Below are 27,765 nucleotides of genomic sequence, written 5' to 3'. Positions count from 1 at the left end.
GAATAATAATAAAAAATGAATGATGTGATATAAAAAATAAAAATGTGAAAATATTTTGATGTTGATTTTTTTTTAAAATGGTGATAAATAGTGTCTAGGCCAACTTCAACCCCTTTACCGAAGTCTTCTTCATCCTACTCTCCATACAAGGGAAGAATCTCGATCGCGTGGCTTTGGAATCATCCTGGTGAGTTAATTATAAGAGCTTTAATATATATATTTATTCACTCATTTTGCTCAACTTTCGAATCCGCTTATATTTGTACAAGAAATATTTTACTGAGCTTTTCCTATTTAATTTGTTTGCAGAAATTTTGTTGATGTACAACCGCTGCATCACCATTTTGTTCTTCACATGGCGAATTCCTGTTTTGGGTATCAAATATTTTCAAGGATATTATTAGCAATTATTTTTGTTGGAATATACATGTTAAAAAAATATCTTAAGTGTGAATAATTAGTAAAACATAATTCTGTCCAAATCTTTTGGATTGATAATTAATGGTATATATATATATTACATTATGATCAAATTAAGTCTAAAGATCTTATTCATTAGATCATCAAACTCCGAATTTATATCCATCTTTTTGCTCACTGTCCAGGATCTGTTGCAATATTCCAACCGTCTTAGAAGATACCCACGAACACCCGCTTGAATTGATCAAATCGAATAACACAACACTTTATAGGTGTGCTGGCTGTAAAGAAAGAGGGTTTGGGTCATTTTATCAGTGTGGCAGAAGGAACTGCAGTAACTTCAAACTTCACGAGGAATGCAGAAATTTATCTTCAAGCAACCCCACCACGCACCCATTATTCTTCAAGAGTGTCCAGTTCATATTTCAGAAGCTGCCTCCAGAGAATGTTGGATCTTGCGTTGCATGCGGGATGAATGTCCCAGGATTCAGGTACCATCACTGCCCGCCTAAGAAAAATGCATTCGTGGAGCTTTTTGTTCCGACCAAAGAGCTTGTCCTGCACCCATGTTGTTTCAGGCTCCCAAGGAACAAGACTAGTGAGGGGTTGAGTACTAATAATGGGGTGATCACCAATCTAGAGCTAAAGGAAGAGGCTCAGTCCAACTGCCTAATTTGCCAAAGAAAGAAAATCTCCAAAAAGATTATGGGCTGGGCTTATGTCTCCACTTGTGGCAACGAATACTGTTACCATCACTACAAAAAAAAGGGGAGTTTCTGACGTGGTAAACAGTGTCTTTTTTTTTGCCACGTCAGTAATTACTGACGTGCTAATTAAACACGTCAGCAAAATTATTTTCTGACGTGTCAAAACGACACGTCAGAAATTTTTATTTCTATAATTATTATTATGTTTATTATTATTATTATTATTTTTGTTTTCTTTTGGTTTTTTGTTTTTGTTTATACAACTTATTTAATATTTATATACTTCAATATGCCTAATGCATGAATGTCGATAGAGGTAGGCATTGAAATAGGCTGCTGGCCCAAAATTATTAATTGAGGCTTTATGGACTTCATTTAACTATAATCTCCACACGATATTACAATTAATGTGTCAATTAATTAGTGCAAAGATGTAATTTGGAACTCCCCCCTCAAATTTAATTAATTAATTATTTTTTAAAAAAAGATATTAATGTATCGGCATATAAAACACATGATAGTAATTGATAAGTTTAACGTGATGGCTATTAAGTTTTAGACAACCAAAAAAAAAAAAAAAAAAAAAAAAAAGAAGGAAAAATTAACTTTGATAATTACACAACTCCAAATACCACGAAGTAAATATTTAATAATGGTCCAATTAAACACATATACTAAAATAGTATTTAATGCTTTTTTAAATTAAAACCTAAATTATGTGAATTGAAGCAAAAAGAAAATAAAATAAAAATATAATACAAATATTTAACTTATATATATATATACACATAATTACTGACGTGCCATCTTGGCACGTCAGGCGTTCCTGACGTGCTAAGATGGCGCGTCAGGCGTGGCCTTGGGAAGGCCAGCGCCTGCTGGCCGTCCCATCGGCCACGCCTTGCAGGCGTACGCTGGCGTTTAAATTTGGGATTTCTCCCATTTTTTTTTTTTTTTCCCTCCAGCTACCTCCTCCCGCCGGCCTGCCTTCTTCTTCCCTCCCATTCTTTTTTTTCTTCTCTCCTCCGGCGCCCACAGCTCCCTCTAGCTCCCGCGCTCTCTCTCTCTCTCAGAGCTCTCCCGCGCTCTCTCTCTCTCATCAGCTCCCTCTCCCGCGCTCTCTCTCTCTCTCTCTCGCTCTATCTCTCTCCAGCTCACGTGACGCGCGTGCTCCGGCCATCTCCATCACTTCGCCGGCTGAAACTTCTCCGTCGTCGATCAACTACCTCCAGCTCGATCTCCTGCAGGTATATATATATATATATATATATATATATATATATATATATATTTATTTATATATAGTTTTATTTTATATATACTGTTTTATTATATATATATATATATATATATATATATATATATATATATATATATATATATATATATATATATATTTTGTCTTGTTTAATCAAATTTATGTTTTATTTTGTCATGAATCCGTATGATGTTTGGTTAATATATATATTGGATTGATCGAGCATTTGTGAGTAGGTATTAATTGATGGAGGTGTTTGTTATTTTTTTTTTTTGCTTGAAATGTTATTTACTTATTGTACGTTCGCTGTATATGCACATGCATGCATGCAAGATGATGTTTCTGATGATAGCTAGGTTTTTGTTTCATAATATAATAGTTTTTAAAATGTCGCCGGATTGTTGTTTTATTTTTTTTATTTTTTGTTTGTTTAGCTGAAAAATGTTGGCTTATTAATTAGTAAATAATTTATACAACATTATTTAATTTCAATTTTAATCATTTGACCTTCTAATTAAGTACGTGTAGTACGTAGTGATAATTATAGAGATTTAATTCCATACTTTGTTTAATTAATACTTAAATTGAATGAGTCTTAATATTGAGACGTACATTAAATCTCTTATTAATTTGTAAGTTATACATGAGTATTAATTAAATAGAGACAGTACTCCAAATGAATACACACTTTAATTGGTACTATCCCCTTATTTTTTCTAACAAATTCATATCCATGAATATTGGAACTTCATATTAATTAAATAACTAACCTAGTTATTTAATTATTTTAGGGTCCCCATATATATATATATATATATATATATATATGCATGAATATTATTATATTTGCACATAAAAAATTTAAACCTATATGATAATGTATATATAGGTTTATATTTTTAACGTGGTTGAAATATTTAGGTTTATATATATGCATGTGCTTGAAATGAGGTATATATTTTTTAAGTCTTTTATATTATTGATTCGTAATTTATGTACGTAGCGAAAAATGGACAAGAGTTGGATGACAAAGTCTAGGGGTACGAGGGAATACAGAGACGGGTGTAGACTGTTCGTGGAGTTTGCAGTTAGTAACTGTAAAACCCCTGATGGAAAAATCAATTGCCCTTGCAAGATTTGTCGAAATAACCGGCGCCACCCGCCGGATTTCGTATTCGACCACTTGACAGGGGGAAAAGGAATGATGCCGGAATATACATTATGGTACTATCATGGTGAGAAGCATGTACAGGGTCCTGATAGACCGTCTGGTTCGAATCGCCCGGCTTCAGATGCGGGTGCAACTGCAAATCAGGGTGGAGACATGCACGCAATGTTGCGTGACTTATTCGGCATGCACGAAGTGGTCAGGGAAGACAATTGTGAGCCTCAAGTCGTAGTGCAAGGGGGTGAAGACATTGTAAACGAAGAAGCCGCTGAAGGTGACGCAGTAAAGTATTATATGCTTATGAAAAAGGCGGAGAAACCACTTCATAACGGAACAAAACATAGCAAACTAAGTGCGACTGTACACTTGTACAACCTGAAGTGCGTTGGTGGACTAAGTAACGCAAGCTTCTCGGCCTTCCTAGAGTTCATCAACCAGTTGCTGCCTGAGAGTGATGAAAAGCTGCCTGGTAATACATATGAGGCGAAAAAGTTTTTACGAGATATGGGACTTGGGTATGAGAAGATACCGGCCTGTCGTAATGACTGTATGTTATTCTGGAAGGGCACAAAGGAGTTGGATTCATGTACCGTATGTGGAAAATCTAAATGGATGGATGCAATCAATTTAGATGAGGATGGTCAACCTATATCGTCGGGCAAGAAACGTCCGGTAAAGGTGTTGCGGTGGTTTCCACTTGTACCACGACTACAGAGGTTGTTTATGTCAGAGCATACTGCACGCTTTATGAGGTGGCATGCAGAAGGCCGCACAAAGGACGGCGTATTGAGGCATCCGGCTGATGGCGAAGCATGGAAGTCATTCGACAATTTACATCCGGAGTTTTCAGCGGACAGCAGGAATGTAAGGCTCGGACTAACCTCGGATGGATTTAATCCATTTGGAAACATGAGCACATCTCACAGCACTTGGCCTGTACTGCTTATGCCCTATAACTTGCCTCCTTGGATGTGCATGAAGCAGACATCTTTTATACTATCATTGATTATTCCAGGCCCAAGTTCACCTGGAATGGATATAGATGTCTACCTTCAACCCTTAATTGAGGAGTTACAAGAACTATGGAATGTAGGGGTGCCCACATACGACGTCTCAAAGAAAAAAAATTTTGTCCTACGAGCGCAGTTGATGTGGACAATTAATGACTTTCCAGCATATGCAGATTTGTCTGGATGGTCTACCAGGGGTGAGAAGGCATGTCCGTGCTGTATGAACTCGACATGGTCGAAGTGGTTAAAACATGGTCATAAATGGTGTTATATGGGGCACAGACGATACTTGCCCATGGATCATCCATGGAGGAGGAACAAAAGAACATTTGACGGCAACGTCGAATTAGAATGTGCCCCTGATGTCCCAAGTGGAAACGAAATCATGAACCAATTAGAAGGGATGGTGTTTGGGGATGAGAACGCTGGTCAGGCAAGGGAGGCTGCGAAAGAAAAAGGAAAGAAGCAGAAGACGAATACTTCTAATGTAGTATTCAAGAAGAAAAGTATTTTCTTTAGGTTGCCGTATTGGAAAGATAATTTATTACGGCACAACCTTGATGTTATGCACATAGAGAAAAACGTGATGGACAACATACTTGGTACAATACTGGACATTCCAGGGAAAACGAAGGACAACTTCGCCGCCCGCTTAGATTTGCAAGAAATGGGTTTGAGACGTACACTTCATCCCTACACTGGCGAGAATGGTAAGACATATATGCGGCAAGCTACCCACACGATGTCCAAGGATGATAAGACACATTTTTTGAAAGTGTTACGAAATGTAAGGGTGCCCGATGGATATGCCTCGAACATTTCCCGTTGTATACGACTTAAGGACTGTACGATATCGGGGTTAAAGAGTCATGACAGTCACGTATTGATGCAGCAGCTTCTACCTATTGCATTGCGTGGATCACTTCCAAGCAACGTGGCTAGACCACTTGTTGAGATGTCTGCATTCTTCAGGGAACTATGTTCAACAACATTGACACAAGAGGATATTGACCGACTACAGTGTGCCGTCTATATCACGTTGTGCAAGTTGGAACAGGTTTTTCCCCCCAGCTTTTTCACAAGCATGGTTCATGTGGTCGTGCATCTTATCGGTGAATGCCGACTCGGTGGACCAGTACAGTATAGGTGGATGTATCCGGCAAAGAGGTAAACTTTGTTTACGAATATTTCATATTTTATGGTTTAACTATAATACAAGACAAGTATTAACTGCACTGATTGATTGTATATTCGTTCATATTTAGGAGCCTTGGAGTTTTCAAATCTAATGTGCGTAACAAAGCGGCCCCTGAAGGCTGCATTGCGGAGGGTTACATAGCTACTGAGTTGGTGACGTTCTGTTCGAGATATTTAGATAATACACCAACATTTCACAATAGGATACAAAGAAATCCGGATGGTTCAAAGGGACATGGAACACGAGTCCGGCTCGACCGAATCACAATGACACAGATACACCGGTATATTATGTTCAATTCGGACGACTTCCTTCAATTGCGAACGTAAGTCGATGTCATTCTACGCCATATTGTATATTCAATGAACTTGTAACATTTCCCGTATCGAATTATAATTAACTTCATCATCGAATTGTAGAATGCACATGGATACGCTTAGGGGGCGAACAACAGAGGATCAGTTGGAAACCCAACATTATGAGCTGTTCTGCGACTGGTACCGTGACTACGTAAGAATGACGTGATGTTAACAAAATCACTTGTCGGATTATATTTGCATGCATAATGTTTTCCAAATGAACTGGAACACTCTTTAACCAAGTGTTAACATTGTATTGTAAATATTCACAGGTCGATCGATTGGATGATCGATGTAGGAAGGAACTTGGTGAGAAATTGATAATGCATTGTAGAGGGCCGCGGGAGTCAGCAGTCAGATACAATAGATATGTGGTTAACGGCAAGTTGTTTCGTACAATTGCATCTGATGCCGGAAAGAGGACTCAGAACAGCGGGGTGTGTGTGCCGACTGTTGATGGCGAAACGTACTACGGGAAGTTGACGGAAGTACTTGATTTTGAGTACTACGACAGAACTACGTACGTTATGTTCAGGTGTGATTGGGCGGACACCACGAGGGACAAGGGGTACAAGGTGGATGAGTATGGCATGATACTTGTGAACTTCAAAAACCTTGTTCACACCGGAGAATTGATTACTGATGAGCCATATGTGCTAACTTCACAAGTTGATCAGGTGTTTTACGTAGAAGATGGCAGATACCCGGATTGGGTTTGCGCAGTAAGGACCAAACCAAGAAATATATACGACGTTGGTCAGAGTGAAGGGCATCAGGATTCAGGTGCCAATTATCACGAGTGTGAGCCGCTCATATTGACCAGAAATTGTGATCAGGATCTGCAGGATCATATCCAATACGTCAGACCCGACTTAGATCCAATTGAAGCGTATGTGATTGAATAAAAGCTATATATATATATATATGTTTAGATTGGTAGTTGTTCACTATATGCCCATCAACGCATTTAATAGAGTTGTTTAATTGGGAAAAAACGTCAGTATATCTTATTTCATACGTGTGAGTCATGCATACATAACGTAGTGAATATTTCATACATTGTATACGTGATTAATTGAATTTGTGGTATTTTTTGCAGGTTACTATGAGCCATAGGGGGAAGAGAAGAGCACGCAGGGGCTCGTCTCTCAAGCGACAGCCTATGTCGCTTGGGTCTCCGTCAGTCCACCTTGATGATAGCGAGCAACAAGACGTTGCTCAGCTTTTGGGTATTCAGGACGGGTATCGACCGGTACTTCCAGGCGATATGGAAGGGGAGATCCCTCTCCATAATCCATACGGTCGGGCAGGCATGGCCCAGACGGGGTATCTGCCAGAGAGCCAGCTTGGACAGCGTATGCAGGGACATGTAGAGCACCTTGATGATAGCCAGCATAGCGCAGGTATGACCGAATTTTTTTTTGGAAAGATTGCAAGTTTTTTGGAAATTTCTAAATGTATTGGTGCGACATCAATTATATTATTTAACTACAACTACAATTTCATATAATTCTAAATATTCTAAAAAACATATATAGCAGGTCCCGACGACAGTGACACATCGGCCGAGGAGGACTGTATTGGTGCGACACAGGACACGGCTGACCCGCAGCCAACCGACCCTGCTCCCGGCGACCACTTACTCCCTCGGCAGGTCCGCACCATAAGTAAGTGGATATGTTCGAATGTTGTGTATATATGTCTTAATTTAGTTGTAATTAGTATTGAATTCGACATAACTTACATCGGTAATTTTTTAATTTATTAGGTACCGATTCAGAGGGAAACGAAGTTATTGAGGTGTTTACCATCCGTGACTCGCACAGGTTGCCGGGAGTCCCTGCCGGCAAGCGGATCATTATGGAGTACAATGCTGCATGCCAGCCCGTCGGCATTAGTTCCATGAGGTTTAAACGGATGGCTGGAGATATCGTAAGGAGCTCCAATTATGTCCGAATACCGGACGATTGGTTAAAGGTACCGCAGCGTACCAAAGAGGATATTTGGGACGCCTTGATGGTATGTGTTGCATATATGTTAAAACACTCATAATGTATATATGTATATATACGCTCTAAGTTGCACACATATATTTTAGTTTTTGTAATTTAATAATTTTGAACATGTGCAGGCATACTTTTTCGTCCCGCCCGAATTCAATTTGAAAGCCATAAAGAATGAAGCATTCAAGGATATGAGATCAAAGCTGCGGACTTGGAGGTACGAGCTTAAAAGACGCTGTGCAATTACGGAGGAAGATACTCCGGATACTATACGGGCAAGAGTGGGGGACAAAACACTTGACGAGTACAATGCCGAAGACGTGGAGATCTTATTGGAGAGATGGTGTACTCGTCAGAATAAGGTAGGTCATGAGTTAAATTCTTCATTTTGTGTAGTGTCATTATATGGTTTTATTAACATGTACGAGTGTCATGTAAAACGAAATTGCCTCTTTATTGTGTAGTGTTGCATATAAAGAGTACTAAAACCAAATTTCCTTACATTATTAACATATCAATATGGTAACTGTGTAGGACTATGCGAACAAAATGAAGAGCTTGCGAGCATTAAATAAAGAGCCCCATTGCACCGGATCGAAGAGCTATGCCAGAGCGACAGATGAGGAGGTAAGTGTGTAATTTAACATGTAAACAACAAATCATTTGATATATTTAAAAATATTTGTATGCCCTATTTTTTCGGCAGGCCATACGTCTGGGCAAGTATCCTACTCGTGCAGAGAGTTACATCAGCACGCACACGAAGGCGGACAAAAGCTATCCGAATGAGATAGTGGAAGAAAGATGTGTATGCTACAATTTAATTCTTTGTTTATATACTTTAAAATTATCTGCAATTAACAGTTGTATGACCCACTGACCCAATAATGAATGTAACATACAGAAAAGGATGAAGGAGCTGATACCCACCGACCCTGCAGCGTCGTCTAGCATCACAGAGGGAACGGTCAAGTGGGCGCCAAACGACCCGTATGCACAGGCCCATGGAAATAAGCCTGAATACGCCGGTAGGGTTCGGCAGCTTGGATCGGGTATTTTGCCCGTGCGGGGCTCCATACGTTCATACTATACACCTTCACAAGCAAGGTCAGAAAACACCAGCCAGTACTCCATGATATCACAAGAAACGCTTGACAGAGCTCTTGAGGCGGAGAGGGCGAAGCACAAGGAAGAGATAGATGCATTGGTGGCCGAGAACAATGCACGTCAGGCAGCGTTTGACGCCCGATTGCGCCAGATTGAGGCAATGATGCGGTTCAGCTCTGCACCAGATGGAGCTTCCCCACATATTGCGGTGGTGCCATCGTCGATCGACGGCGAAGCAGGTACTGACATTTTTTAATGGTCAAATGTGTTTTTAGACCTTTACCTATATATATGTGAACTTCTATAACCTATATATATGTTAACGTATAACTTATGACCTTTTCAGTTATAACTTATGACCTTATAACTTATAACTTATAACTTATAACTTATAACTTATAACTTATGACCTATATATATGGAATTGTGTTATCTTATGACCTTTTCAGTTTTATGGAGGGGCCTACTGTTTCCTAGATTAGAGTAGCGGGGCCGAGGATCCCTCCCTCATGTATTATTTTTGAAGAAGAAATCCCTCATGTGTATTAAATCAGAAAGCATTGTTACCCATATACTAATTCTTGCGTGACTTGTCACATACAGCATTCCAATTGGGCTGCCTTAGGAGATAGAAAATAGTGGCCACCTTTTCTTGAATTAACTTGCTTGCTTCTATTTTTAATGGTCAAATGTGTTTCTAGAACTTTAGCTATATCATGTGAACTTCTAAAACCTATATATATGTCAACTTATAAATTTAGAGTATGGATATATATGTTGTAGTCATTCTCTTAATTAATTAATGTTGTGTAATTCCTGTTGAATTTGGTTTATATATCATTGTTGGTTTGGTGGTGGATGTGGGTACGTACGAGCGTTGCTTTTGAACTGTTTTATTGGTATTATGAGATCAATATACAACTATAGTCCTTGTAGAATATTAACAATCTAGTGTATGTGATTGTTTGAGAGTATGAAACGATCAAGTATTAACTAGATGAATATCATAATTTTTTGGAAATAATATAACATGATTTGAATATATGTAAAGTCCTATGTGTTAATATCCTCAACAAATTAAAATGTTAATAAATATCTCACATAATTGCCATGGCAAAAATGAAGCGCATGAGTCTATAAATTTAACGTCAACATTGATTGCTCTTGAGGCGGAGAATTTTAGTTTTTTTTTTTATATGCATTTTTGGCTAATTAACTTCATCATCGTTTTACCTCTTGTTGTTATATCATTTACTGTGTTAGACTCAACAATTGAGTTGGGTGAATATTTGGACATAAATGAATTGCCCTTACATAGTCAATATTGTTTGGTGATTGTTTGTTTTTATCGTTTGCAGGTGATGGAGAAGATGCTATGAATGTCAATAATCAGCATTGACCGTCTGGTTTGCCATTCATACTTGTATAAAAGTTACTTTGTTGACGTAATTGTATTTATGATATCCCTTTTTATAACAACAGAGATAGTTTTTTGATAATTGTGGTTGGTTATTGACACTGGTATATATATGTTATTTTGTGTGTGTTAAGATTGATGGAAAAATAGTCTGATGTGTTAACTTATTAGGTTATGACTTATGTTATTTGTTATTGATGGAAAAATAACATGACTTATGTTATTTGTATAGATTGACGGAAAAATTGCTAGAATTATTTGCAATGATTGATGGATAAATTGTATATCAGGTTAATTGTAATCCAAAATTCGAGTATAGTCTCAAAAAAACTAAAGAAAAATATATTGGGGGGTGGAAAAGAATTTAAAAAAATTAACCAAAATTTCTGACGTGTTACAAATTAACACGTCAGAAATTGTGGCACGTCAGAAAATTTTCTGACGTGTCAATTTGTGGCACGTCAGAAATTTCTGACGTGTTGAATTTGACACGTCAGAAAAAAATTTCTGACACTTATAATATTCACGCGCGAGACACGTCAGGAACACCACGTCAGGGACGTTTTCTGACGTGTCAGGCAGCCTGACACGTCAGAAAACGTACGTCAGAAAAAAATCATTTTCTTGTAGTGCATGTGAAATGTGTGAAAGAATTACTTGACAAGAAATTTGACCAACAAAGAGATGGAACAAATACAACTACAAGTAACTTGCTATTGGACGTAACCCAAAAGGCCGTAAAGATTGGTAAGGACATAACAGTGGTTCTAACCCTCATTATTCAAGCACTTTACGGGGATCCAATATCTGCGATGGTTACTCTTGTTATGTATTTTTTTGACAAACGGAATTTCTTTGGACGAAAGAAATTAACCGCGGGATAGAAATAGAAATATGTGCCAGCTGGAAGCTAGCTAGCCTCAATCTGGCTCTTTTGATCAGACAATCATTATGTTTTCTTATGTAAGAGGATAATATAATCCGTGGAGAATTATGTATGAACATCTGTTACAATTTGTATGTACCAATCTGATCATCTTTTACATATATAGATGAACTAATTGATTAAGTATTATTATTATTATTATTATTTTTTTTTTGACATGTCCGCACAAGATGAAGATGATGGATTTAAACTAGTGACCCCCATTTCATTAGGCGTGGTCCCTGCCAATTGAACTATCTCTTGGAGACGATTAAGTATTATTTTGGCAATTCTTAGAATAAAGGTTTTGTGATGCCGCTCGAGTGAAATTATGATTGTTTTGACAACGTAGGTAATAAATTTAATAGAAGCTTGCCTGAAAGTTGTAAGGTGATTCAGCAATTGATAAATAGGGAAAGACCGAAAATATTGAATTCTTATTCAAACTCGAATTTTTAAACTAAGCTCACAAGCCTCGTATAAAGAGACGAAGCAAGCCAAATTTTTTTGTTGTTCTTTTTTTCACATATAAAATCAAACTGCCAAATCAAAATAAGGATTCTAGCTGCATGCCCAACAAAATCCGGTAAAAAAATCCTTACTGAATTGTGAAAAGAAATATTTTCTAAAATGACAACAAAAAAAAAAGAACCTCCTGTGATATATCCTTCTAAGTGACGTGGACCTTTTTTTAAAAAAAATAAAAAATAAAAAATAGCAAAACCGGTTTTGAACACTTCTAGATCGAACACATTCTCTTTCTCTCACGCAATTAACGCGTAATTGTCTCTCTTTCTCACTTAGGTGAATCCTACCATTCCAATTAAAATCACTATTTTTTTATTCAATGTCTCGTGCAAAAGACTTGAGATTCAACTATTAAACAAGAGGCTTGGGAGTCAACCGACTTGCACGGCTGCATGTGATGATAGGTAGTTTCCTTCCCCACATGAAAGTGATGCCACTAGCCATCATGAGCAAGTTGCAGTATAACTTATTACTTGACATCATTTATCCGTGTCAGTATAACTATACATGCATGACATATCATTAAACAAGAGTATTCAATAATGCTGATTTCCTTTGATTTTTTCAAAATTTAGAAAACAAAACAATTTTTTGCTTTCCTATCTAAATATAATAGTTTCTTTTATTTTTTTCTTATACCATTAAAAATTATTTCTTTACAAAATACTGCAAGTTTCTTATTTACTCTCACTTTTTTAACAAAATTCAAATACATTTCTGATCAATGAATTAAGGACAAAAAAAAAATGAGAGATAAATATTTTGTATTAAAATAATAGATAATGAAAATAGAAGCTGCTGCACATATATCACTCTTTTTTATTTTTATTTTTTAAATTTTATTATATTTAAGAAAGGGAATAGGTTATATGAAAATTGTCGCTTAAAAGTAAACAACACACGCGGTGAATGAGTATAGAGTCCACCCCAAGTTGAGGGAAAATGTTAATTAAAGAAACTTATTCGATCCACCAATTTCCAAGTTAACGCGCAGTCATATGTTGGACTGTGTCTTCATTTATTTTGTATGTACTCAGATTTTTTTGGATATATATATTTATTAATTAGCTCATTTTGTTCCGTTTTCTCAAGATTATAAATTTTAATATATATAGTCAGGGTGGTTTTGGCTGTATACATATATAAGGGGGTGATTGAAAACTTGAAAAGGAAGAATCTCGTATGGCTTCGGGAATCGAATCATCCCGGCCGGTGAATTATTCTGCTTATAATATTTGTCCAATAAACATTTTCACTGAGCTTTTCCATTTTTGTATGCAGAAAATTTGATGCTGCTAGCCTGTTACCAAGTTAATTAATATAACAACCGCTATACGCGCGTACATGCAGCAGGAAGGCCAATTAATAATTGTGTTAGAGCTTCTCCAAGTCCAACCATACCTAAAATGTTCTCTACTACTTTAACGATTATTTGTTTTATATATATATATACTCCAACAAATTTTTGTATTCTCTTTTCTATTTTTCTTTTAAATATTATTTTTCAGTTTTTTTTTTTTTTTGTTAAATTATATTATTGTCAATTTAGTCTCATATATATATATATATATATATATATATATATATAGTACATTTGGTTCCCTCGATCGATACCCTGCAGATACCATTAATTAATTATATCATCTAAGTAATTAAAAATAGACGTAAGCTGGCAAGAGTGAGGAAAAACGACTCTACTCATGATCAATAGTCAGTATTACTGCACAAATTTATTTTATTTTATTTGTTTTGTTTTGTTGTTCCTCCTCTGTAATTTGGGTTATAAGCAATGAAGTAGTATTTACAAAAAAATAAAGAAAAAAGAAGAAGAAAGTATTACTGCATAAATTAATCTGGCTGGTGAAAAAATTGTTAATATACTAATTACATGCTGAAGATCAACCATCCAATCTGGCTGGTTTAGTCATTTTTTTGGGTAAGCATTCCCTCTTGAATAATCGGTAGAGTGGCTTAATATGAATGATGTTGCTGTACAGCTTCCTCATATATATATATCCTCGCATCATAATTTTAATCAAAGTCAAATTTAATTTTTAAGCTCAAATATACAGAGAGTTGGAGATGAAACTATGATTTTTTATTAAGATCGATCGAGTAAATAATAAATGAGCTAGTATATTTGAGCTTAACCTCGATCTCATTTATCTATTTTTATTTTACTCTTAGTAAAAAATCATAGTTTTGTCACAATATATAGTTTCGTCCGTAATGCTAGGCCCTAGGCCGGGTCTCCGTACGTATATCTAAGCTTAAAAATTAGATTTTACTTTTATTAAAATTAAGCTTAGTCTCTCATTTATTTATTTTTATTTTACTCTTAATAAAAAATCATAGTTTCGTCCATAAATCATCATTTTTAAATATAACACAATAAACTCTTAACCATAAAATAATTTTTTTTTTCTTTACTTAATATGAATGATGTTATTCCGTAATTTCCTTGAATGTGATGACAAGGAATAATCCTTTTGCCGACCGGATCAAGTTGTACTTATCCAGCTAATCACAAATGATAAAATTATTATTTATTTTAGAAGTTTAAATTAAAAAAGGAAAAAAAATTATTTTATTTTTTAATTTATGACTAGTCTAACACGCTAATTAAGGCCGCCTACGTTTTCAAGGCATACGCGTAAAGGCATGGTCAGTCTTCCACAAATCTCACTGCCTAGGAAGGTGCCGCCCAATTACTATGAGGGACATCAGCGGGCCTGATCAGAAAGAGACTTACTTTCAGAACTCTTACCTTATAAAAGCAAAGATTTTTCATTGCATGCCTTAATTTGCTAGCATAAAAGGGGGAGGAAGAAGAAGAATTAATCTTGCACAGCTTTGGAATCGTCCTGGTAAATTAATCTACGTATATTCATGGAATGATTTTTACTTGCTCTTCATTTGTTCAGATGCAGAATTAATATTTATTCTAACAAACTTCAAATTTATGTTTATTTTCGCATAAATTGTCCAGAAATTCAGAGATATGACGATAATTACTGAAATACAACATTCTAGTCACCGGCACCGGCTAAAATTGATGTGGGCGAAAACTCCTTATTGGTGCAATGGGTGTAAAGAGGAAGGGTTTGAGCCATGCTACCAGTGTGAGGAATGTGACTTTCATCTTCACGAGCAATGCGCTTCAGCCGCGCACTGCTCAATCTTCCCGCACCCGTTCGAGAAAAGCACATTCAAGTTTTATGGTAAGCATACAGAGAATGGGATGAACTTTGGATTTTGCGTTGCATGTGGGAAGAACATCCGAGGGTTCATGTACCAATCTTCGTGTAAGAAGCCAGTCCGCATACATCCTTCCTGTTTAAAGCTCGATCGTGAAACTACAGATCATGGGCATGGGGTGACTCTGAAGCTCCGTGAAAAGATCCCATGGCCATCAACGGCATGCCTAAAATGCCAAAGTAGGGAAATTTCAAAAGAGATTAAGGGCTGGGCTTATGTTTCCACTTGTGGCAATTACTGTTACCATGTGGCATGTGTGAAGGCCGTGACCCTGGAGAAATGGAGGGCGTCTTCTTTTCACCAACAAACTGATGGAAGAATTGCTGTTAATTTGGAACTAGGGCTTGGGGAGATTACTGGAACCAACCCAAGTGAGAGATGGCTGTCGAAGATAAAAGTCGCTCTTCGCCTCATTATTACTGCAATTTTGGGAAAAGGAATTCCTTTGATTCTTCTGCTTTTATTAGTATAGAAAGACGCTCCAAGTAGCCCCCGGCCGGCTTCTGGAATATCTTTTGGTCAGGCCGCTGTACGTTAAACAATCAATTTGCTTATAAACGTGTAGAAGAAGTAAAGAGTAAAGACGCCTTGGCTAGAAGGATCGATCGATAATTAATCTTGTGAAGCCGTACATAAATTACTGTAGTAAATAGATGTTGCATCCGTAAGAAGAATAGAGTCCGTGGATCATTTTCTTCGATACTGTGATGTGGCTTATGCCATCTGTATTCTCTTTTTCAGTCGTTTTGAATTGTTTTAAGGTATACTTAGATGTGCAGTCGACGTGTACGTATATGTTTGTTGGTGGACTATCGGTAGTATATATGCGAACTGCTATTGTGTGAAAAACAATCCCTACATGCCTTTTATTTTGTTTATAGAGGAAGATGAATAACAGTAGATTTAAAGATCATGAGAAGAATTTGGAAGAGATTAAAGTCCTATTTCCTTCAAAACTTTGTATCTTTGAACAATTGTTTATGATTTCGTTATTTAAATGATGTTAAAGTGTTGATTAATGATTAAATTTATCGTTTTTTTTTTTTTTATTATTTATTATTTTTTTTTTTTTTATAAACTTAAGTTTGTGGGATAAGTGGTGATTTAACATGATATCAGAGTCAACGATTTTAAGTTCGAACCTTGACTCCATTTCCAAGAAATTATAAATGCCAAAAAAAAAAAACAAGTGTAACTTTCCAAGAAATTATGGATGTTGAAAAATGTATGGACATTGAGACTCGTGAATGTGAATAATGACACTTTGAATTAGTTAAAGGATAAATGCAAAATTGGTCCTTGTAATTAGTCTAAATTATAGATCAATCCATGCTGTATAAAAAATAATTTATAGGTCCTTGTAGTTGGCATAAATTACAAATTATTCTCTGTGGTATAAAAAATAACTTATAAGTACTCAAGATATGCCAAAATAATAATTTACTCTCTGAAAAGAATTTCGTTTAAGTATCTTAACAAAATTTGTCACTTTGCCACGTTATACCCAATAAAAACGTGACACGTGTTATTATTAATTACTAGCTAAGATTACACATCAGCCCTCACTCCACGTCATACAACTACAGTAAATTATCTTAGAAAAAAATATAAAAAAGCCTCCCAAACTAACAGCCGTTTTCAATTTAGCCCATAATGTTTCAAAAGTGATAAAGTAGCCTCCAAACTACTAAACTATTGCATTTTGTCCACTCCGTTAGTCAAAACCGTCAGTTTAGACGGAAACTGCAAGACGACGTCGTTTTGTTACGGGTAAGTTACTATAATATTGCCCTTTTATGAAAAAAAAAATAATAATAAAAAATTGGGAAAAATATAAAAAAGCTCCCCAAACTACCATCCGTTTTCATTTTAGCCTTATAATGTTCAGAAAGTGATAAAGTAGCCCTCCAACTACCAAACAGTTGCAATTTGGCCACTCCGTTAGTCATTACTGTCAAATATGATAAAAAATTCAAAACTACGTCGTTTTGACAAGTGTAAGTTACTAAAATGCCCTTTTAGAAGAAACAAAAAATCATATTAAAACAAGTATGCAAAACGGCGCCGTTTTACTTGAAATTAGGTTTTCCTTACACTTACCAAAACGGTGATGTTTGGGTAAGTGTTAGGAATTAAAAGAAAAAACCTTAAACCCCACGCAGAAAAAAACCCCAACCCCAGTTTATCTCTCTCCCTCAAACCGCCGGCCACCACGTTGTTCTATCTTCGGCAACTTTCTCCCTCAAGTGAAAAAAACGCAACACCCCTCTCTCTCTCTCTCTCTCAAAATGGCTACCATTGCCACTACCATCCATCACCGTCGGCCACACCATCCAGTGGCTACAAAGCGCCACCAAAAAATTATTACCCATTGTAGAAATCAAACAAAAAAACTACGTTATGGGAATACCATGAAATACAATAAAAAGATTGAGTTATGGATAAGATTTACATGCTGCCGGAGATAGAATGACGTGGTGGCCGGCGGTTTTGGGGAGAGATAAACTGGGGTTGGGGTTTTTTTCATGGGTCACCTGTGTGGGGTCTAGGGTGTTTTTCTTTTAATTCCTAACACTTACCAAAGCAGCGCCGTTTTGGTAAATGTAAGGAAACCCTAATTTCAAGCAAAACAGTGTCGTTTTGCTTGCTTGTTTTAATATGATTTTTTTTTTCTTTCTAAAAAGAACATTTTGGTAACTTACCCTTGCCAAAACGACGTAGTTTTAAATTTTTCATCATATTTGATGGTAATGACTAATGGAGTGGCCAATTGCAATTGTTTGGTAGTTGGATGGCTACTTTATCATTTTCTGAACATTAGTGGGTTAAAATGAAAATGGCTGGTAGTTTGGGGGGCTTTTTTATATTTTTCTCATAATTTTTTTTTCTTCATAAAAGGGCATTGTAGTAACTTACTTGTAACAAAATGACGTCGTTTTGCAGTTTCCATCCAAACTGACGGTTTTAACTAACAAAATGGCCAAAATGCAATAGTTTGGTAGTTTGGGGGCTACTTTATCACTTTTGGAACATTATGGGGCTAAATCGAAAACAGTTGGTAATTTGGGGAGCTTTTTTATATTTTTCCCATTAACTTAATATCTTATATCCCCAAAATTGTACCCCGTGCGTAACCCTCCATCATCTTCATCTTCATCAGCCTCTTTACAAAATGCGACCGTCAAATTCTCCCAAAATGCTTCAAAATCCTAGCGAGAAAAATGAAAATAAGGGATGGTTACACACATGGTAAAATTTTGGGGATATAAGAGATTATGTTAATTTACTATAACAGTATGATGTGACAAAATAATGGATTATGTTAAATTACTTAATGGAAATTGAATCAATTGATTTTATAGAGTAAACTACTATTTTAGCCTACTATAAAGACCTATAAATGATTTTTTTATATTACAATGAGTGATTTCTAATTTATGTCAACTATAAGAATCTATAAATTATTTGTTATATTACAATGAGTAATTTGTAATTTAGACCAACCACAGATATCAATTTTGCATTTATCTCATTAATTAAAGTCCACATACCCTCTTCAAAACTACCACTCAATTGATAATGTTCCCCCAAACTTTCAATTGGGACAATGTTTCCCTCAAACTACCAAAATAATATCAATGTCTCTTTCAAGGCTAGGAAAAAGATAAAAATGCCCTATATAGTTCTCAATAAGACAAAAATACCACTATAAATTCAAAAAAAATAAAAAATTAAAAAACAAAAGAATTTTTTTTTTTTTTTTTTTTTTAAAAAAAATGACTTTTTAAAAACGAAAATTTTTAATTTTTTTTTAAAGCATAAATTTTTTATTTAAAGAACAACGATTTTTTATTTTTTTTTTAAAAAAGGGAATTTTTATTTTTAAAAATTGAATTTTTTAACATTTAAAGGACCGGGAGTATTGCTAGCTATGTTTGCCCCCAACCAGGGCCGGTATTGTAGCTGGAACGGCACTGTTCCAGCTACAGTACTAGCTGATAATTGGCCCCTTCAAGTCAAAAAAATCATCCCATATACTGTATAACAACTCTTTTTTTATTCACTTCCCAACCGATAATTCCAACTAATTTTTTTTTTTTTTTTTAAAGAAAATGAAATATTATTATATATATAAAAAAAAAAAAAAAAACCGAGAACCGATCAGGGGGTGGCTCCTTGGCCAAAATGGGGTGGCCGAACCACCCCATTTTTGGCCAAGGGGGTGGCTGGAGCCACCCCCATGGCCGGTATGGGGGTGGTTCGACCACCCCCATGGCCAAGGGGGTGGTCCGGCCACCCCCTTGGCCAAAAAAAAAAAAAAAAAAAAAAGGGGACCGGGTGCATTTGGGGGTGGCCGGACCACCCCCAAGGGGCTGGGGGTGGTTTCGGCCACCCCATACGGCCGGTGTGGGGTGGCCGAAACCACCCCAGCCCCTTGGGGGTGGTCCGGCCACCCCCAAATGCACCCGGTCCCCCTTTGTTTTTTTTTTTTTTTTTTGCCCAAGGGGGTGGCCGAACCACCTCCAGATCGGCCAGGGGGTGGCTCCAGCCACCTCTTTGGCCAAAAATGGGGTGGTCCGGCCACCCCATTTTGGCCAAGGAGCCACCCCCAATCGGTTCTCCCTTCTTTTTTTTTTTAATAATGTTTTTCATTTTCTTTAAAAAAAAAAAAAAAAAATTTAGTTGGAATTATCGGTTGGGAAGTGAATAAAAAAAGAGTTGTTATACAGTATATGGGATGATTTTTTTGACTTGAAAGAATCAATTATCAGCTGGTACTATAGCTGAAACAGTGCCGTTCCAGCTACAATACCGGCTCTGATCGGGGGAAAACATAGCTGCTGAGCCATGACTTAAACGAGAAGGAGCTAAGAAAGTCTGATCTTGTCCTTCCTTGGTCAAAAAAAAGAAAAGGAAAGTACAGCGAACTTTCTTTTCATAGAGCCGGTCACTTAAAATTTATTGTCCACTCCACATAAACAAGTCGGTGGTTTCAGAACCCTTTGACACTCCAGAATTGGTTGTATTTCGCATCCCTTTGCTACAATAGAAGGAGGAAGAACACAATTATACAAAGAAGCTTGCATGGCTTTGGAATGCATCCTGGTGAGTAGATCTGCTTTTATATTTGTCGAATAAATCATTTTTAGATACTTGCTTCCTTTTTTCTTTTCTTTTTTAATATTTATTCACTCATATTGCTCAACTCTCTAGCTAGATCTGCAGATTACTGCACGTGCACTAACATCGCAAACTCCTTTCCATACCAAAATAGAAGTCTGATCTCTTCTTCTTTTTTTCTTTTTTCTTTCTTTTTTTTTTTTTTTTTTTTTTAATATTTATTCACTCATATTGCTCAACTCTCTAGCTAGATCTGAAGATTACTGCATGTGCACTAACATCGCAAACTCCTTTCCGTACCAAAATAGAAGTCTGATCTCTTCTTTTTTCTTTTTTTTTTTAATATTTATTCACTCATATTGCTCAACTCTCTAGCTAGATCTGCAGATTACTGCATGCACTAACCAATATCGCAAACTCCTTTCCGTACCAAAATAGAAGTCTGATCTTTTTTTTTTCCGAAATAAAGCTGGGACTTCCATTAACCAAATTAAGAAGCGACAGATTATTTTATATTTATTTTATTTTATAAAAATACGTATCACTTTTACGAACTTTCATTTATTTTAAGAGGGCAAAAGTGTTAGATCAGTGGACAAGTTTGTGATATATAGGGATTTTTTTTTTTTTTTAATTTTTTTTTTTTTAATTTTTTTAATTTTTATTTTTTATGAATATATAATATGTTTTGCGTTTATATATCCAAATCTATTTCTATCTTGGGTCTTCCAGATAATTAACCTTTGTTAATTTGTGTGTGTCTGGTTAAACTCTTGTTTATTGAATTGAATTAATAAAAGTTTGGCTAGCCAAAAGAACAATCTTCCACAGCTATTTACAAATTCACTTTCTTTTTCAAAATAATAATAATAATAGTAAATAAAAACAAAAGAAGAACAAGAACAAGAGGAAGAACATCCTTGGATATATATATATAAGATTTTTGAATCAGATCACAGAATTATTTCAACCTTGATTGGCGTAATTTACAACAATATCTAGATAATTCTAAGTCATAACCTTGATTGGTGAAATTCTCCACCTAAAAGATTAATTATATACATTAATTGCTCATTTAGAAAAGAGAAAAATAAATTAGTCTTGATCGATCCGTTTCGCTTACTTAGCTTGAAATTATATTCATTTTAAGACTCTTCTTAATTTATCTTTTAGTAGCCTGATCAGAAAGAGACTTACTTTCAGAACTCTTATAAGAGCTAGGAAAGATTTTGCATGCCTTTGCTAGCATAAAAGGAGGAGGAAGAAGAAGAAGAAAAGAAGAATCTTGCACATGCATCTTTGAAATCGTCAGGGTAAATAAATTAATCTACTACATATGTGGAAATTGGAATGGCTTTCACTCTTACTTTTTACTTTTTCATTTATTCGAACAAACTTCAAATTCATCTTATTCGTGCTTAAATTGTCCAGACATTCTGAGATTTGCAAACTTCTCACAAGATATGACGAGAATTACTGATATACAGCATTCTAGTCACCCACACCAGCTTACATGGATGGGGGCGCAAGCACCTTATCATTGTAATGGGTGTAAAGAGGAAGGGTTTGAGCCATGCTACCAGTGTGAGGAATGTGACTTTCATCTTCACGAGCAATGCGGTTTAGCCGCGCGCGGCTCAATCTTACCGCACCCGTTCGAGAAAAGCAAATTCAAGTTTTATGGTCAGCATACAGAGAATGGGATGAACTTTGGATTTTGCGTTGCATGTGGGCAGAACATCCGAGGGTTTATGTACGAATCTTCGTGTAAGAAGCCAGTCCGCATACATCCTTGTTGTTTGAAGCTCCAACAAATTATTTCAGTTGATGGGGTGACTCTGGAGCTCCGTGAAAAGATCTCACGGCTATCAAAGGCATGCCTAATATGCCAAACTAGGAAAGTTTCAAAAGAGATTAGGGGATGGGCTTATGTTTCCAAGTGTGGCAATTTCTGTTGCCATGTGGCATGTTTCAAGGCCATGACCCTCAAGAACTGGAAGGCGTCTTGTCTTTGCCCAGAAACTGATGGAAGCAGCACCTTTGAATTGAAACTAGGGCTTGGGGACGCTAATGGAATGGGGCATAGTGAGAAATGGCTGGGGAAGATGAAATTTCTTCTTCAGATCATCATTGGTGCAATTTTAGGAGAAGGAATTTCTGTTATTGTTGAGTTGTTATTCGCATAGAAAGTGAGTAATGTTATACATTACTCACTTTCCTATTACTCCATAGAAAGAAATTAAAGAAGCTCCGAAGGAATATTTATGCTTTATTGTTATAAGCATTCTGTGACAAATACTGCTTTATTGAATAATGGAGTGCATCGCATAGTGAGAAATGGGTGGCCGGGGAAGATGAAATTTCTTATCTTCAGGTCATATATATTATTGGTTCAATTGTTGGAGAAAGAATTTCTGTTATTGTTGAGTTTTTATGAAATGAATAGAAAAGAAACATTGTTATTAAAAATAAATAAATAAAGCATTGTTGATTTATAGACGTGTGATTTTTTTTTTTTTTTTTTTTTTCCTTTTGAAATATTACACATGTTGAAGTTCCTCACGAACTAACAGTTTGCTTATCCTCACATCATAATTCAATTCAAAGTCAAATTCATTTTTTTTTTTACTTTTAAATATACGGAGACCTTAGCATGCAGGGGTGGGTGGGACTAGAGCTTTATGTTTAGGGGGACAAAACTAGAAAAATATTTTTTGGGGAGGGGTCAAAAATTAAATTTAGAAGGCCTATTTCATAAAACACATAATTTTGAGGCATTTTAATAAATTTAGGGCCCCCAACCATTAACGTACTTCTGCCTCTACTACTGTTAGCATGTACGGACAAAACTGTAATTTTTTATTAAGACTAAAAAATAAATAAATGAGCGACTAAGCTTAAATATTATAAGGAGACCCTAGCACCACCGACAAAACTATTGTGATGAAACTATGATTTTTTTATTAAGAGTAAAATAGAAATAAATAAATGAGTGGTCAAATTTTTTTTATTAAATTTGACTTTTATTAAAATTATGTTGCGAAGATAGGGAAGATGTTCAGCAACATCCTTGGCTTAGACTTGCAAATCACTCTACCAATTATTCAAGAGGAAATGCTTACCAAAAAAAAAAATACAGATATTTTGAGATAATAGCTAGGCCAGATGAATAACATCATGGAAGTACAGTGTCAGCGAGATATCGATATTTTGTTAGTTGGAAGCTCAAAGACCGGACCAAACCCAAAAACTCAAAAAAAAATTATCTCAAAATTAACTCTAATATATATATATATATATATATATATATATATATATATGGTGTACACGTTGAAGATTTCGTAAGTTGTGTGCTATATATTTTAATTGGCCTACTAAGTTGACTTGACTGATTTTTCTAATGTGTAAACGCTGGCCAAGACAAAAATATAATCCAAACGAAAAACTCGTTGAAAAGAATCTCTTTGTCCGTATGCGTAAATGCTGCAAGAAGGCCAATAATTGTGTTAGTACGTAGAGCATCTCCCAACCATACCTAAAATATTCTATACTACTTTAACGACTGTTTGTTTTATTTATATATATTCTCCATCACTCCAACAAATTTTTGTATTCTCTTTTCTATTTTTCTTTTAAATATTATTTTTCAGTCTTTTTTTTTTTTTTTATAAAAAAAAAAAAATTATATTATTTCATTCATATTTTCAAAGCCTCCTTCTTCTCCCTTCAGTCACCAACATAGACCAACACTCAACAACCAAGAAACTCGCGGCCGGAGATCATGATATCGGTACCCACGTAAACCACCCCTGCAGAATCTGTAGGATAGAAGGCTCTTCAGGATGAACGTGTTTTGGGAAAATAGTAGACAAACATGTCAAACAGCAACATCCCACCGCAGGTTGCATTGATCATTAGCCTCATAGTAGTACATCACATGTGGTTCCCTCGATACCCTGCAGACACCATTAATTAATATCATCTAAGTAATTAAAAATAGACGTAAGTTGGCAAGAGTGATCATACCGACAAGATTGAGGAAACGACTCTACTCATCAATAGTGATCAGTATTACTGCATACATAAATCTGGCTGGTGAAAAAAATGTTAATATACTTGCAAGCCGAAGAACCATCCAATTCTGGCTGTTTTATGAGTTTAAAAGTGTATACGTTTGAGGAGTTTAAAAGTGCGTTGAAAACTCAAAAAGTCCGTTTAAAGAAAAAAAATACCCGTTTGGTAAAAAAAAATGAAAGCTTTTTTAAAGGTCCGAAAAATCTAAAAATAACCAAAAACGTTTTTTAACTTAAAAACTTTATTTCTCAAACATAATTGCAAACAAACTCTTATTAATTTTTTTTTTTTTGTAAGCATTCCCTCTTGAATAATCGGTAGAGTGGCTTGCAATTCTAGGCCACTGATGTTGCTGTACAACTTCCTTATATATCCTCGCATCATAATTTTAATCAAAGTCAAATTTAATTTTTAAGCTTAAGGGTCCGTTTGGGAGTGCGATTTCAATAAGTACGATTTTAAAAATTGCGTTTTTTAAATCGCTACTTTTTAAAATCGCACAGGCGTTTGATAAAACATACTTAAAATTACTTTTTTTATTAATTGAGTGTTTGGATAATATTAGCATATAATTGCGATTTTATAACTAAATTACCAATAAGGATGAACAAGACAGAGATGATGAAGAAGAAAAAAAAAAGAGAAAATAAGGATTTTAATATATTTTAAGTGGGTATTCTTGGTATTTTTTTAATTCTCGTTCTAAAAAAGGTAACTATTGCGCCAAATGTCTTTTTAATAAAAATCGTGATTTTGTTTTAAATTCGCACTTTTTCAAATAAGCACCCTCTAATCAGCTTATGGAAATCGCAGATTTTTTTGCGATTTTAAAATTTGCATTTTTAAAATCGCAATCCCAGACACCCCAAAGTTGCAATTTGGTTTAAAATCGCAGATTATTTTTTTAAAAACGCACTCCCAAACGCACTCTAAATATACAGAGAGTTGGAGATGAACCTATGACTTTTTATTAAGATCGAGTAAACAATAAATGAGCTGCTAGTATATTTGAGCTTAACCTCAAATTATAAAATTAATTAGCTTAACCTCGATATCTCATTTATCTATTTTTATTTTACTCTTAATAAAAATCATATATAGTTTTGTCACGATATATAGTTTCGTCCGTAATGCTAGGCCCTAGCTAGGCCGGGTCTCCGTACGTATATCTAAGCTTAAAAATTAGATTTTACTTTTATTAAAATTAAGCTTAGTCTCTCATATATTTATTTTTATTTTACTCCTAATAAAAAATCTTAATTTCATCCCTCTAGTGTGTACTTAATCACTTTGAGATTGGTCGACAAACAGTACGACAAGGAAATGCACTGATAATTAAGCGAGTCAAGCTTCTGATCATAAATACAAAAAAAGAAAAGAGCTTCTGATCATAAGATATATATGCCAAAAATTACTGAGAAACAACATCCTAGACACCCACATGACCATTAACAAGTATATATTTCCAAATAGATCATTAACAATTATATATTCTCATTTATTAGAACAAACTTCAAATTTATGTATATTAATTTTCGCTTGAATTGTTGGTTCGGGGCTGGGCTTATGTCTCCACTTGTGGTTATTATCATTACCATTTGGGATGTGTGAAGGAATTGGTTCTGGACAAATGGAAAAAGGCTTATTTCGACGAACAAAGTGGTGGAGAAACGACAAGTACGTACTGGAAGTTTGGTTGTCGAGCATGGGGACTTGACTGGAATTATGAGGGCTAGAAGGCTAAGCTCGTCGAAAATACAAGGGATTCTTATGCTCATTATTACTGCAATTTTTGGGGAAGGAATTTCCGTTATTATTAAGCTTGTATCTGGCTAATAGTTAGCCCCATATATATATACAAAGAATTTGTATATATATAATCATTGTAATTAGATATATCTTGAATATATAAATATATATGGTCAGAAAAATGATAAAAACAATTGTATATTTCATCTTTTACCCATTTCTGTACTCTAGATTGATGGATTTATCATTGAATTTGGAGTAATGTTGAAAATTACTCTTATTTCCTTTTAAAAAGGATTATGTGACTCTTAAAATAACTATTAGATTTTGAAATAACCCTAGTTGAAATGAAAGATGTAATGAAGGGGTGTCTCTAAAGCTGAGTGAAAAGATCTCATGGCCATCAAAAAATGGTTCGGGCTAGGCTTATGTCTCCACTTGTGGCCATTATCATTACCATGAGGCAGGGCTGGCTCAACATATTTTGGGGCTTTAGGCAAAACTTTGAAATTGGGCCTAAATTTTTTTTTTTTTTTTAAGTAACAATTTTTTTTTTTTTAATTCAATTTTTTCTTTTTTAAAGTAACATATATATATATATATAGCAATAGATTTAGATACATCAATAACATTTTCATTATCTTCTAATTCTTTTTGATGAGTTTCTTGTTCATTTATGAGTTTTTCACCTAAATTATCCTCAATATTTTGTTTATTGCTAATAACAAATTTATTTAGAGCTCTTTTTTGAGATTCAATCAATTTGTCTTTTTTTTTTTTTTTTTTTTTTTTTTTTTTTTTTTTGAGTTTTTCATATCCAGATGCATATTTTCTAGTAGACATGTTTAATTAAAAATACTAACAAATTAAACAAACACGATTTATCAAAAAATAATTATGACTATAATAAAATAAATGACAAAAATAGAACAATAAAACCTAATTTGGCAAAGGAATTATGAATCAGTTCATGGAGATAGGACAAGAGACTTAGTCACTCAGAGTCGGAGAGGAAGAGAAAATGATGAGATAGGCAGAGAAGAAAAACTTAGAAAAGAACAAGCAAAGAAGAGAGGTAAAGTGAAAAATATAGAGACTGATATTTAAAATGCCCATAGTTGACAGCAGTTTATATTTTTGGCTCTTGACTTTCCCTAGATGGCTAAATAATAAATAGAAAATAAATTGTAATATTTTATTTCTAACGTTTATATTTTCTCATCAAAAACAAAAAATTTCAATAAAGAGGGCAAGAGGATGAATGAATGATGTAGGCGTGTACTGTAGCATCAGGAGCTTTAGGGAATTGGCGTAATGATGTATAAGGCTTTAATGCTTTGTCCTTTTTTAATTTATTTTTTGAATTATTTTAAAAATTTATAGTGAGCTTATTAATTGGGGTCTTATTAAATTGAGGCATTAAATTTGGATAAAAAAAATTTTTAGGCCCTATTAAATAACAT

General features: G+C 35.1%; 7 protein-coding genes across 7 annotated transcripts; all 7 read left to right on the top strand.

Moving 5' to 3' along the window:
• The first annotated feature begins 355 nt into the window (after positions 1 to 355).
• LOC148585143 (uncharacterized) lies at positions 356 to 11,531 on the top strand. Its single transcript, XM_088517712.1, has 3 exons — positions 356 to 375; positions 606 to 1,192; positions 11,278 to 11,531. Exons 1-3 carry the CDS (start codon positions 356 to 358, stop codon positions 11,529 to 11,531), a joined length of 861 nt encoding a protein of 286 aa, XP_088373838.1.
• Positions 2,171 to 8,033, top strand: LOC148585145 (uncharacterized). Its single transcript, XM_088517228.1, has 5 exons — positions 2,171 to 2,374; positions 7,220 to 7,523; positions 7,662 to 7,787; positions 7,889 to 7,995; positions 8,028 to 8,033. Exons 2-5 carry the CDS (start codon positions 7,226 to 7,228, stop codon positions 8,031 to 8,033), a joined length of 537 nt encoding a protein of 178 aa, XP_088373354.1. The 5' UTR covers positions 2,171 to 2,374; positions 7,220 to 7,225.
• LOC148585147 (uncharacterized) lies at positions 3,590 to 6,286 on the top strand. The gene is made up of 4 exons (XM_088517229.1): positions 3,590 to 3,651; positions 3,757 to 4,971; positions 5,829 to 5,918; positions 6,181 to 6,286. The coding sequence occupies exons 1-4, from the start codon at positions 3,590 to 3,592 to the stop codon at positions 6,284 to 6,286; spliced, it is 1,473 nt and encodes a 490-aa protein (XP_088373355.1).
• On the top strand, positions 6,432 to 7,025 carry LOC148585146 (uncharacterized). The gene has a single exon (XM_088517197.1). The coding sequence runs from the start codon at positions 6,444 to 6,446 to the stop codon at positions 7,023 to 7,025; it is 582 nt and encodes a 193-aa protein (XP_088373323.1). The 5' UTR covers positions 6,432 to 6,443.
• Positions 8,315 to 10,728, top strand: LOC148585144 (uncharacterized). The gene is made up of 5 exons (XM_088517227.1): positions 8,315 to 8,485; positions 8,658 to 8,750; positions 8,830 to 8,931; positions 9,028 to 9,469; positions 10,589 to 10,728. The coding sequence occupies exons 1-5, from the start codon at positions 8,315 to 8,317 to the stop codon at positions 10,627 to 10,629; spliced, it is 849 nt and encodes a 282-aa protein (XP_088373353.1). The 3' UTR covers positions 10,630 to 10,728.
• A 3,570-nt stretch (positions 11,532 to 15,101) lies between the features above and the next one.
• Positions 15,102 to 15,830, top strand: LOC148585142 (uncharacterized). Its single transcript, XM_088517711.1, has one exon. The coding sequence runs from the start codon at positions 15,102 to 15,104 to the stop codon at positions 15,828 to 15,830; it is 729 nt and encodes a 242-aa protein (XP_088373837.1).
• A 4,488-nt stretch (positions 15,831 to 20,318) lies between these two features.
• LOC132188508 (uncharacterized) lies at positions 20,319 to 22,875 on the top strand. The gene is made up of 2 exons (XM_059602985.2): positions 20,319 to 20,464; positions 21,911 to 22,875. Exons 1-2 carry the CDS (start codon positions 20,455 to 20,457, stop codon positions 22,663 to 22,665), a joined length of 765 nt encoding a protein of 254 aa, XP_059458968.2. The 5' UTR covers positions 20,319 to 20,454; the 3' UTR covers positions 22,666 to 22,875.
• Positions 22,876 to 27,765: the final 4,890 nt, after the last annotated feature.

This window comes from Corylus avellana, chromosome 6, assembly GCF_965113065.1.
Source record: "Corylus avellana chromosome 6, dhCorAvel1.hap1.2, whole genome shotgun sequence".
NCBI classification, from domain to species: domain Eukaryota; kingdom Viridiplantae; phylum Streptophyta; class Magnoliopsida; order Fagales; family Betulaceae; genus Corylus; species Corylus avellana.
Note: the sequence above shows the minus strand (reverse complement) of the source record. Positions and strands in the feature narration are given on the sequence as shown.

Bases quoted from the DNA above. Each gene is read 5' to 3' on its own strand.
- LOC148585143 (XM_088517712.1), top strand. From the start codon at position 356: ATGGCGAATTCCTGTTTTGG. The intron at 376-605 runs GTATCAAATATT...CTCACTGTCCAG, and splicing joins ATGGCGAATTCCTGTTTTGG to GATCTGTTGCAATATTCCAA. The intron at 1,193-11,277 runs GTTTCTGACGTG...ATTTTCTTGTAG, and splicing joins TCACTACAAAAAAAAGGGGA to TGCATGTGAAATGTGTGAAA.
- LOC148585147 (XM_088517229.1), top strand. From the start codon at position 3,590: ATGCCGGAATATACATTATGGTACTATCATGGTGAGAAGCATGTACAG. The intron at 3,652-3,756 runs GTCTGGTTCGAA...CGAAGTGGTCAG, and splicing joins GTACAGGGTCCTGATAGACC to GGAAGACAATTGTGAGCCTC. The intron at 5,919-6,180 runs GTTCTGTTCGAG...ATCGAATTGTAG, and splicing joins ATAGCTACTGAGTTGGTGAC to AATGCACATGGATACGCTTA.
- LOC148585146 (XM_088517197.1), top strand. From the start codon at position 6,444: ATGCATTGTAGAGGGCCGCGGGAGTCAGCAGTCAGATACAATAGATAT.
- LOC148585145 (XM_088517228.1), top strand. From the start codon at position 7,226: ATGAGCCATAGGGGGAAGAGAAGAGCACGCAGGGGCTCGTCTCTCAAG. The intron at 7,524-7,661 runs GTATGACCGAAT...CATATATAGCAG, and splicing joins TGATAGCCAGCATAGCGCAG to GTCCCGACGACAGTGACACA. The intron at 7,788-7,888 runs GTAAGTGGATAT...TTAATTTATTAG, and splicing joins TCGGCAGGTCCGCACCATAA to GTACCGATTCAGAGGGAAAC.
- LOC148585144 (XM_088517227.1), top strand. From the start codon at position 8,315: ATGAGATCAAAGCTGCGGACTTGGAGGTACGAGCTTAAAAGACGCTGT. The intron at 8,932-9,027 runs GTATGCTACAAT...TGTAACATACAG, and splicing joins AGATAGTGGAAGAAAGATGT to AAAAGGATGAAGGAGCTGAT. The intron at 9,470-10,588 runs GTACTGACATTT...TATCGTTTGCAG, and splicing joins GTCGATCGACGGCGAAGCAG to GTGATGGAGAAGATGCTATG.
- LOC148585142 (XM_088517711.1), top strand. From the start codon at position 15,102: ATGACGATAATTACTGAAATACAACATTCTAGTCACCGGCACCGGCTA.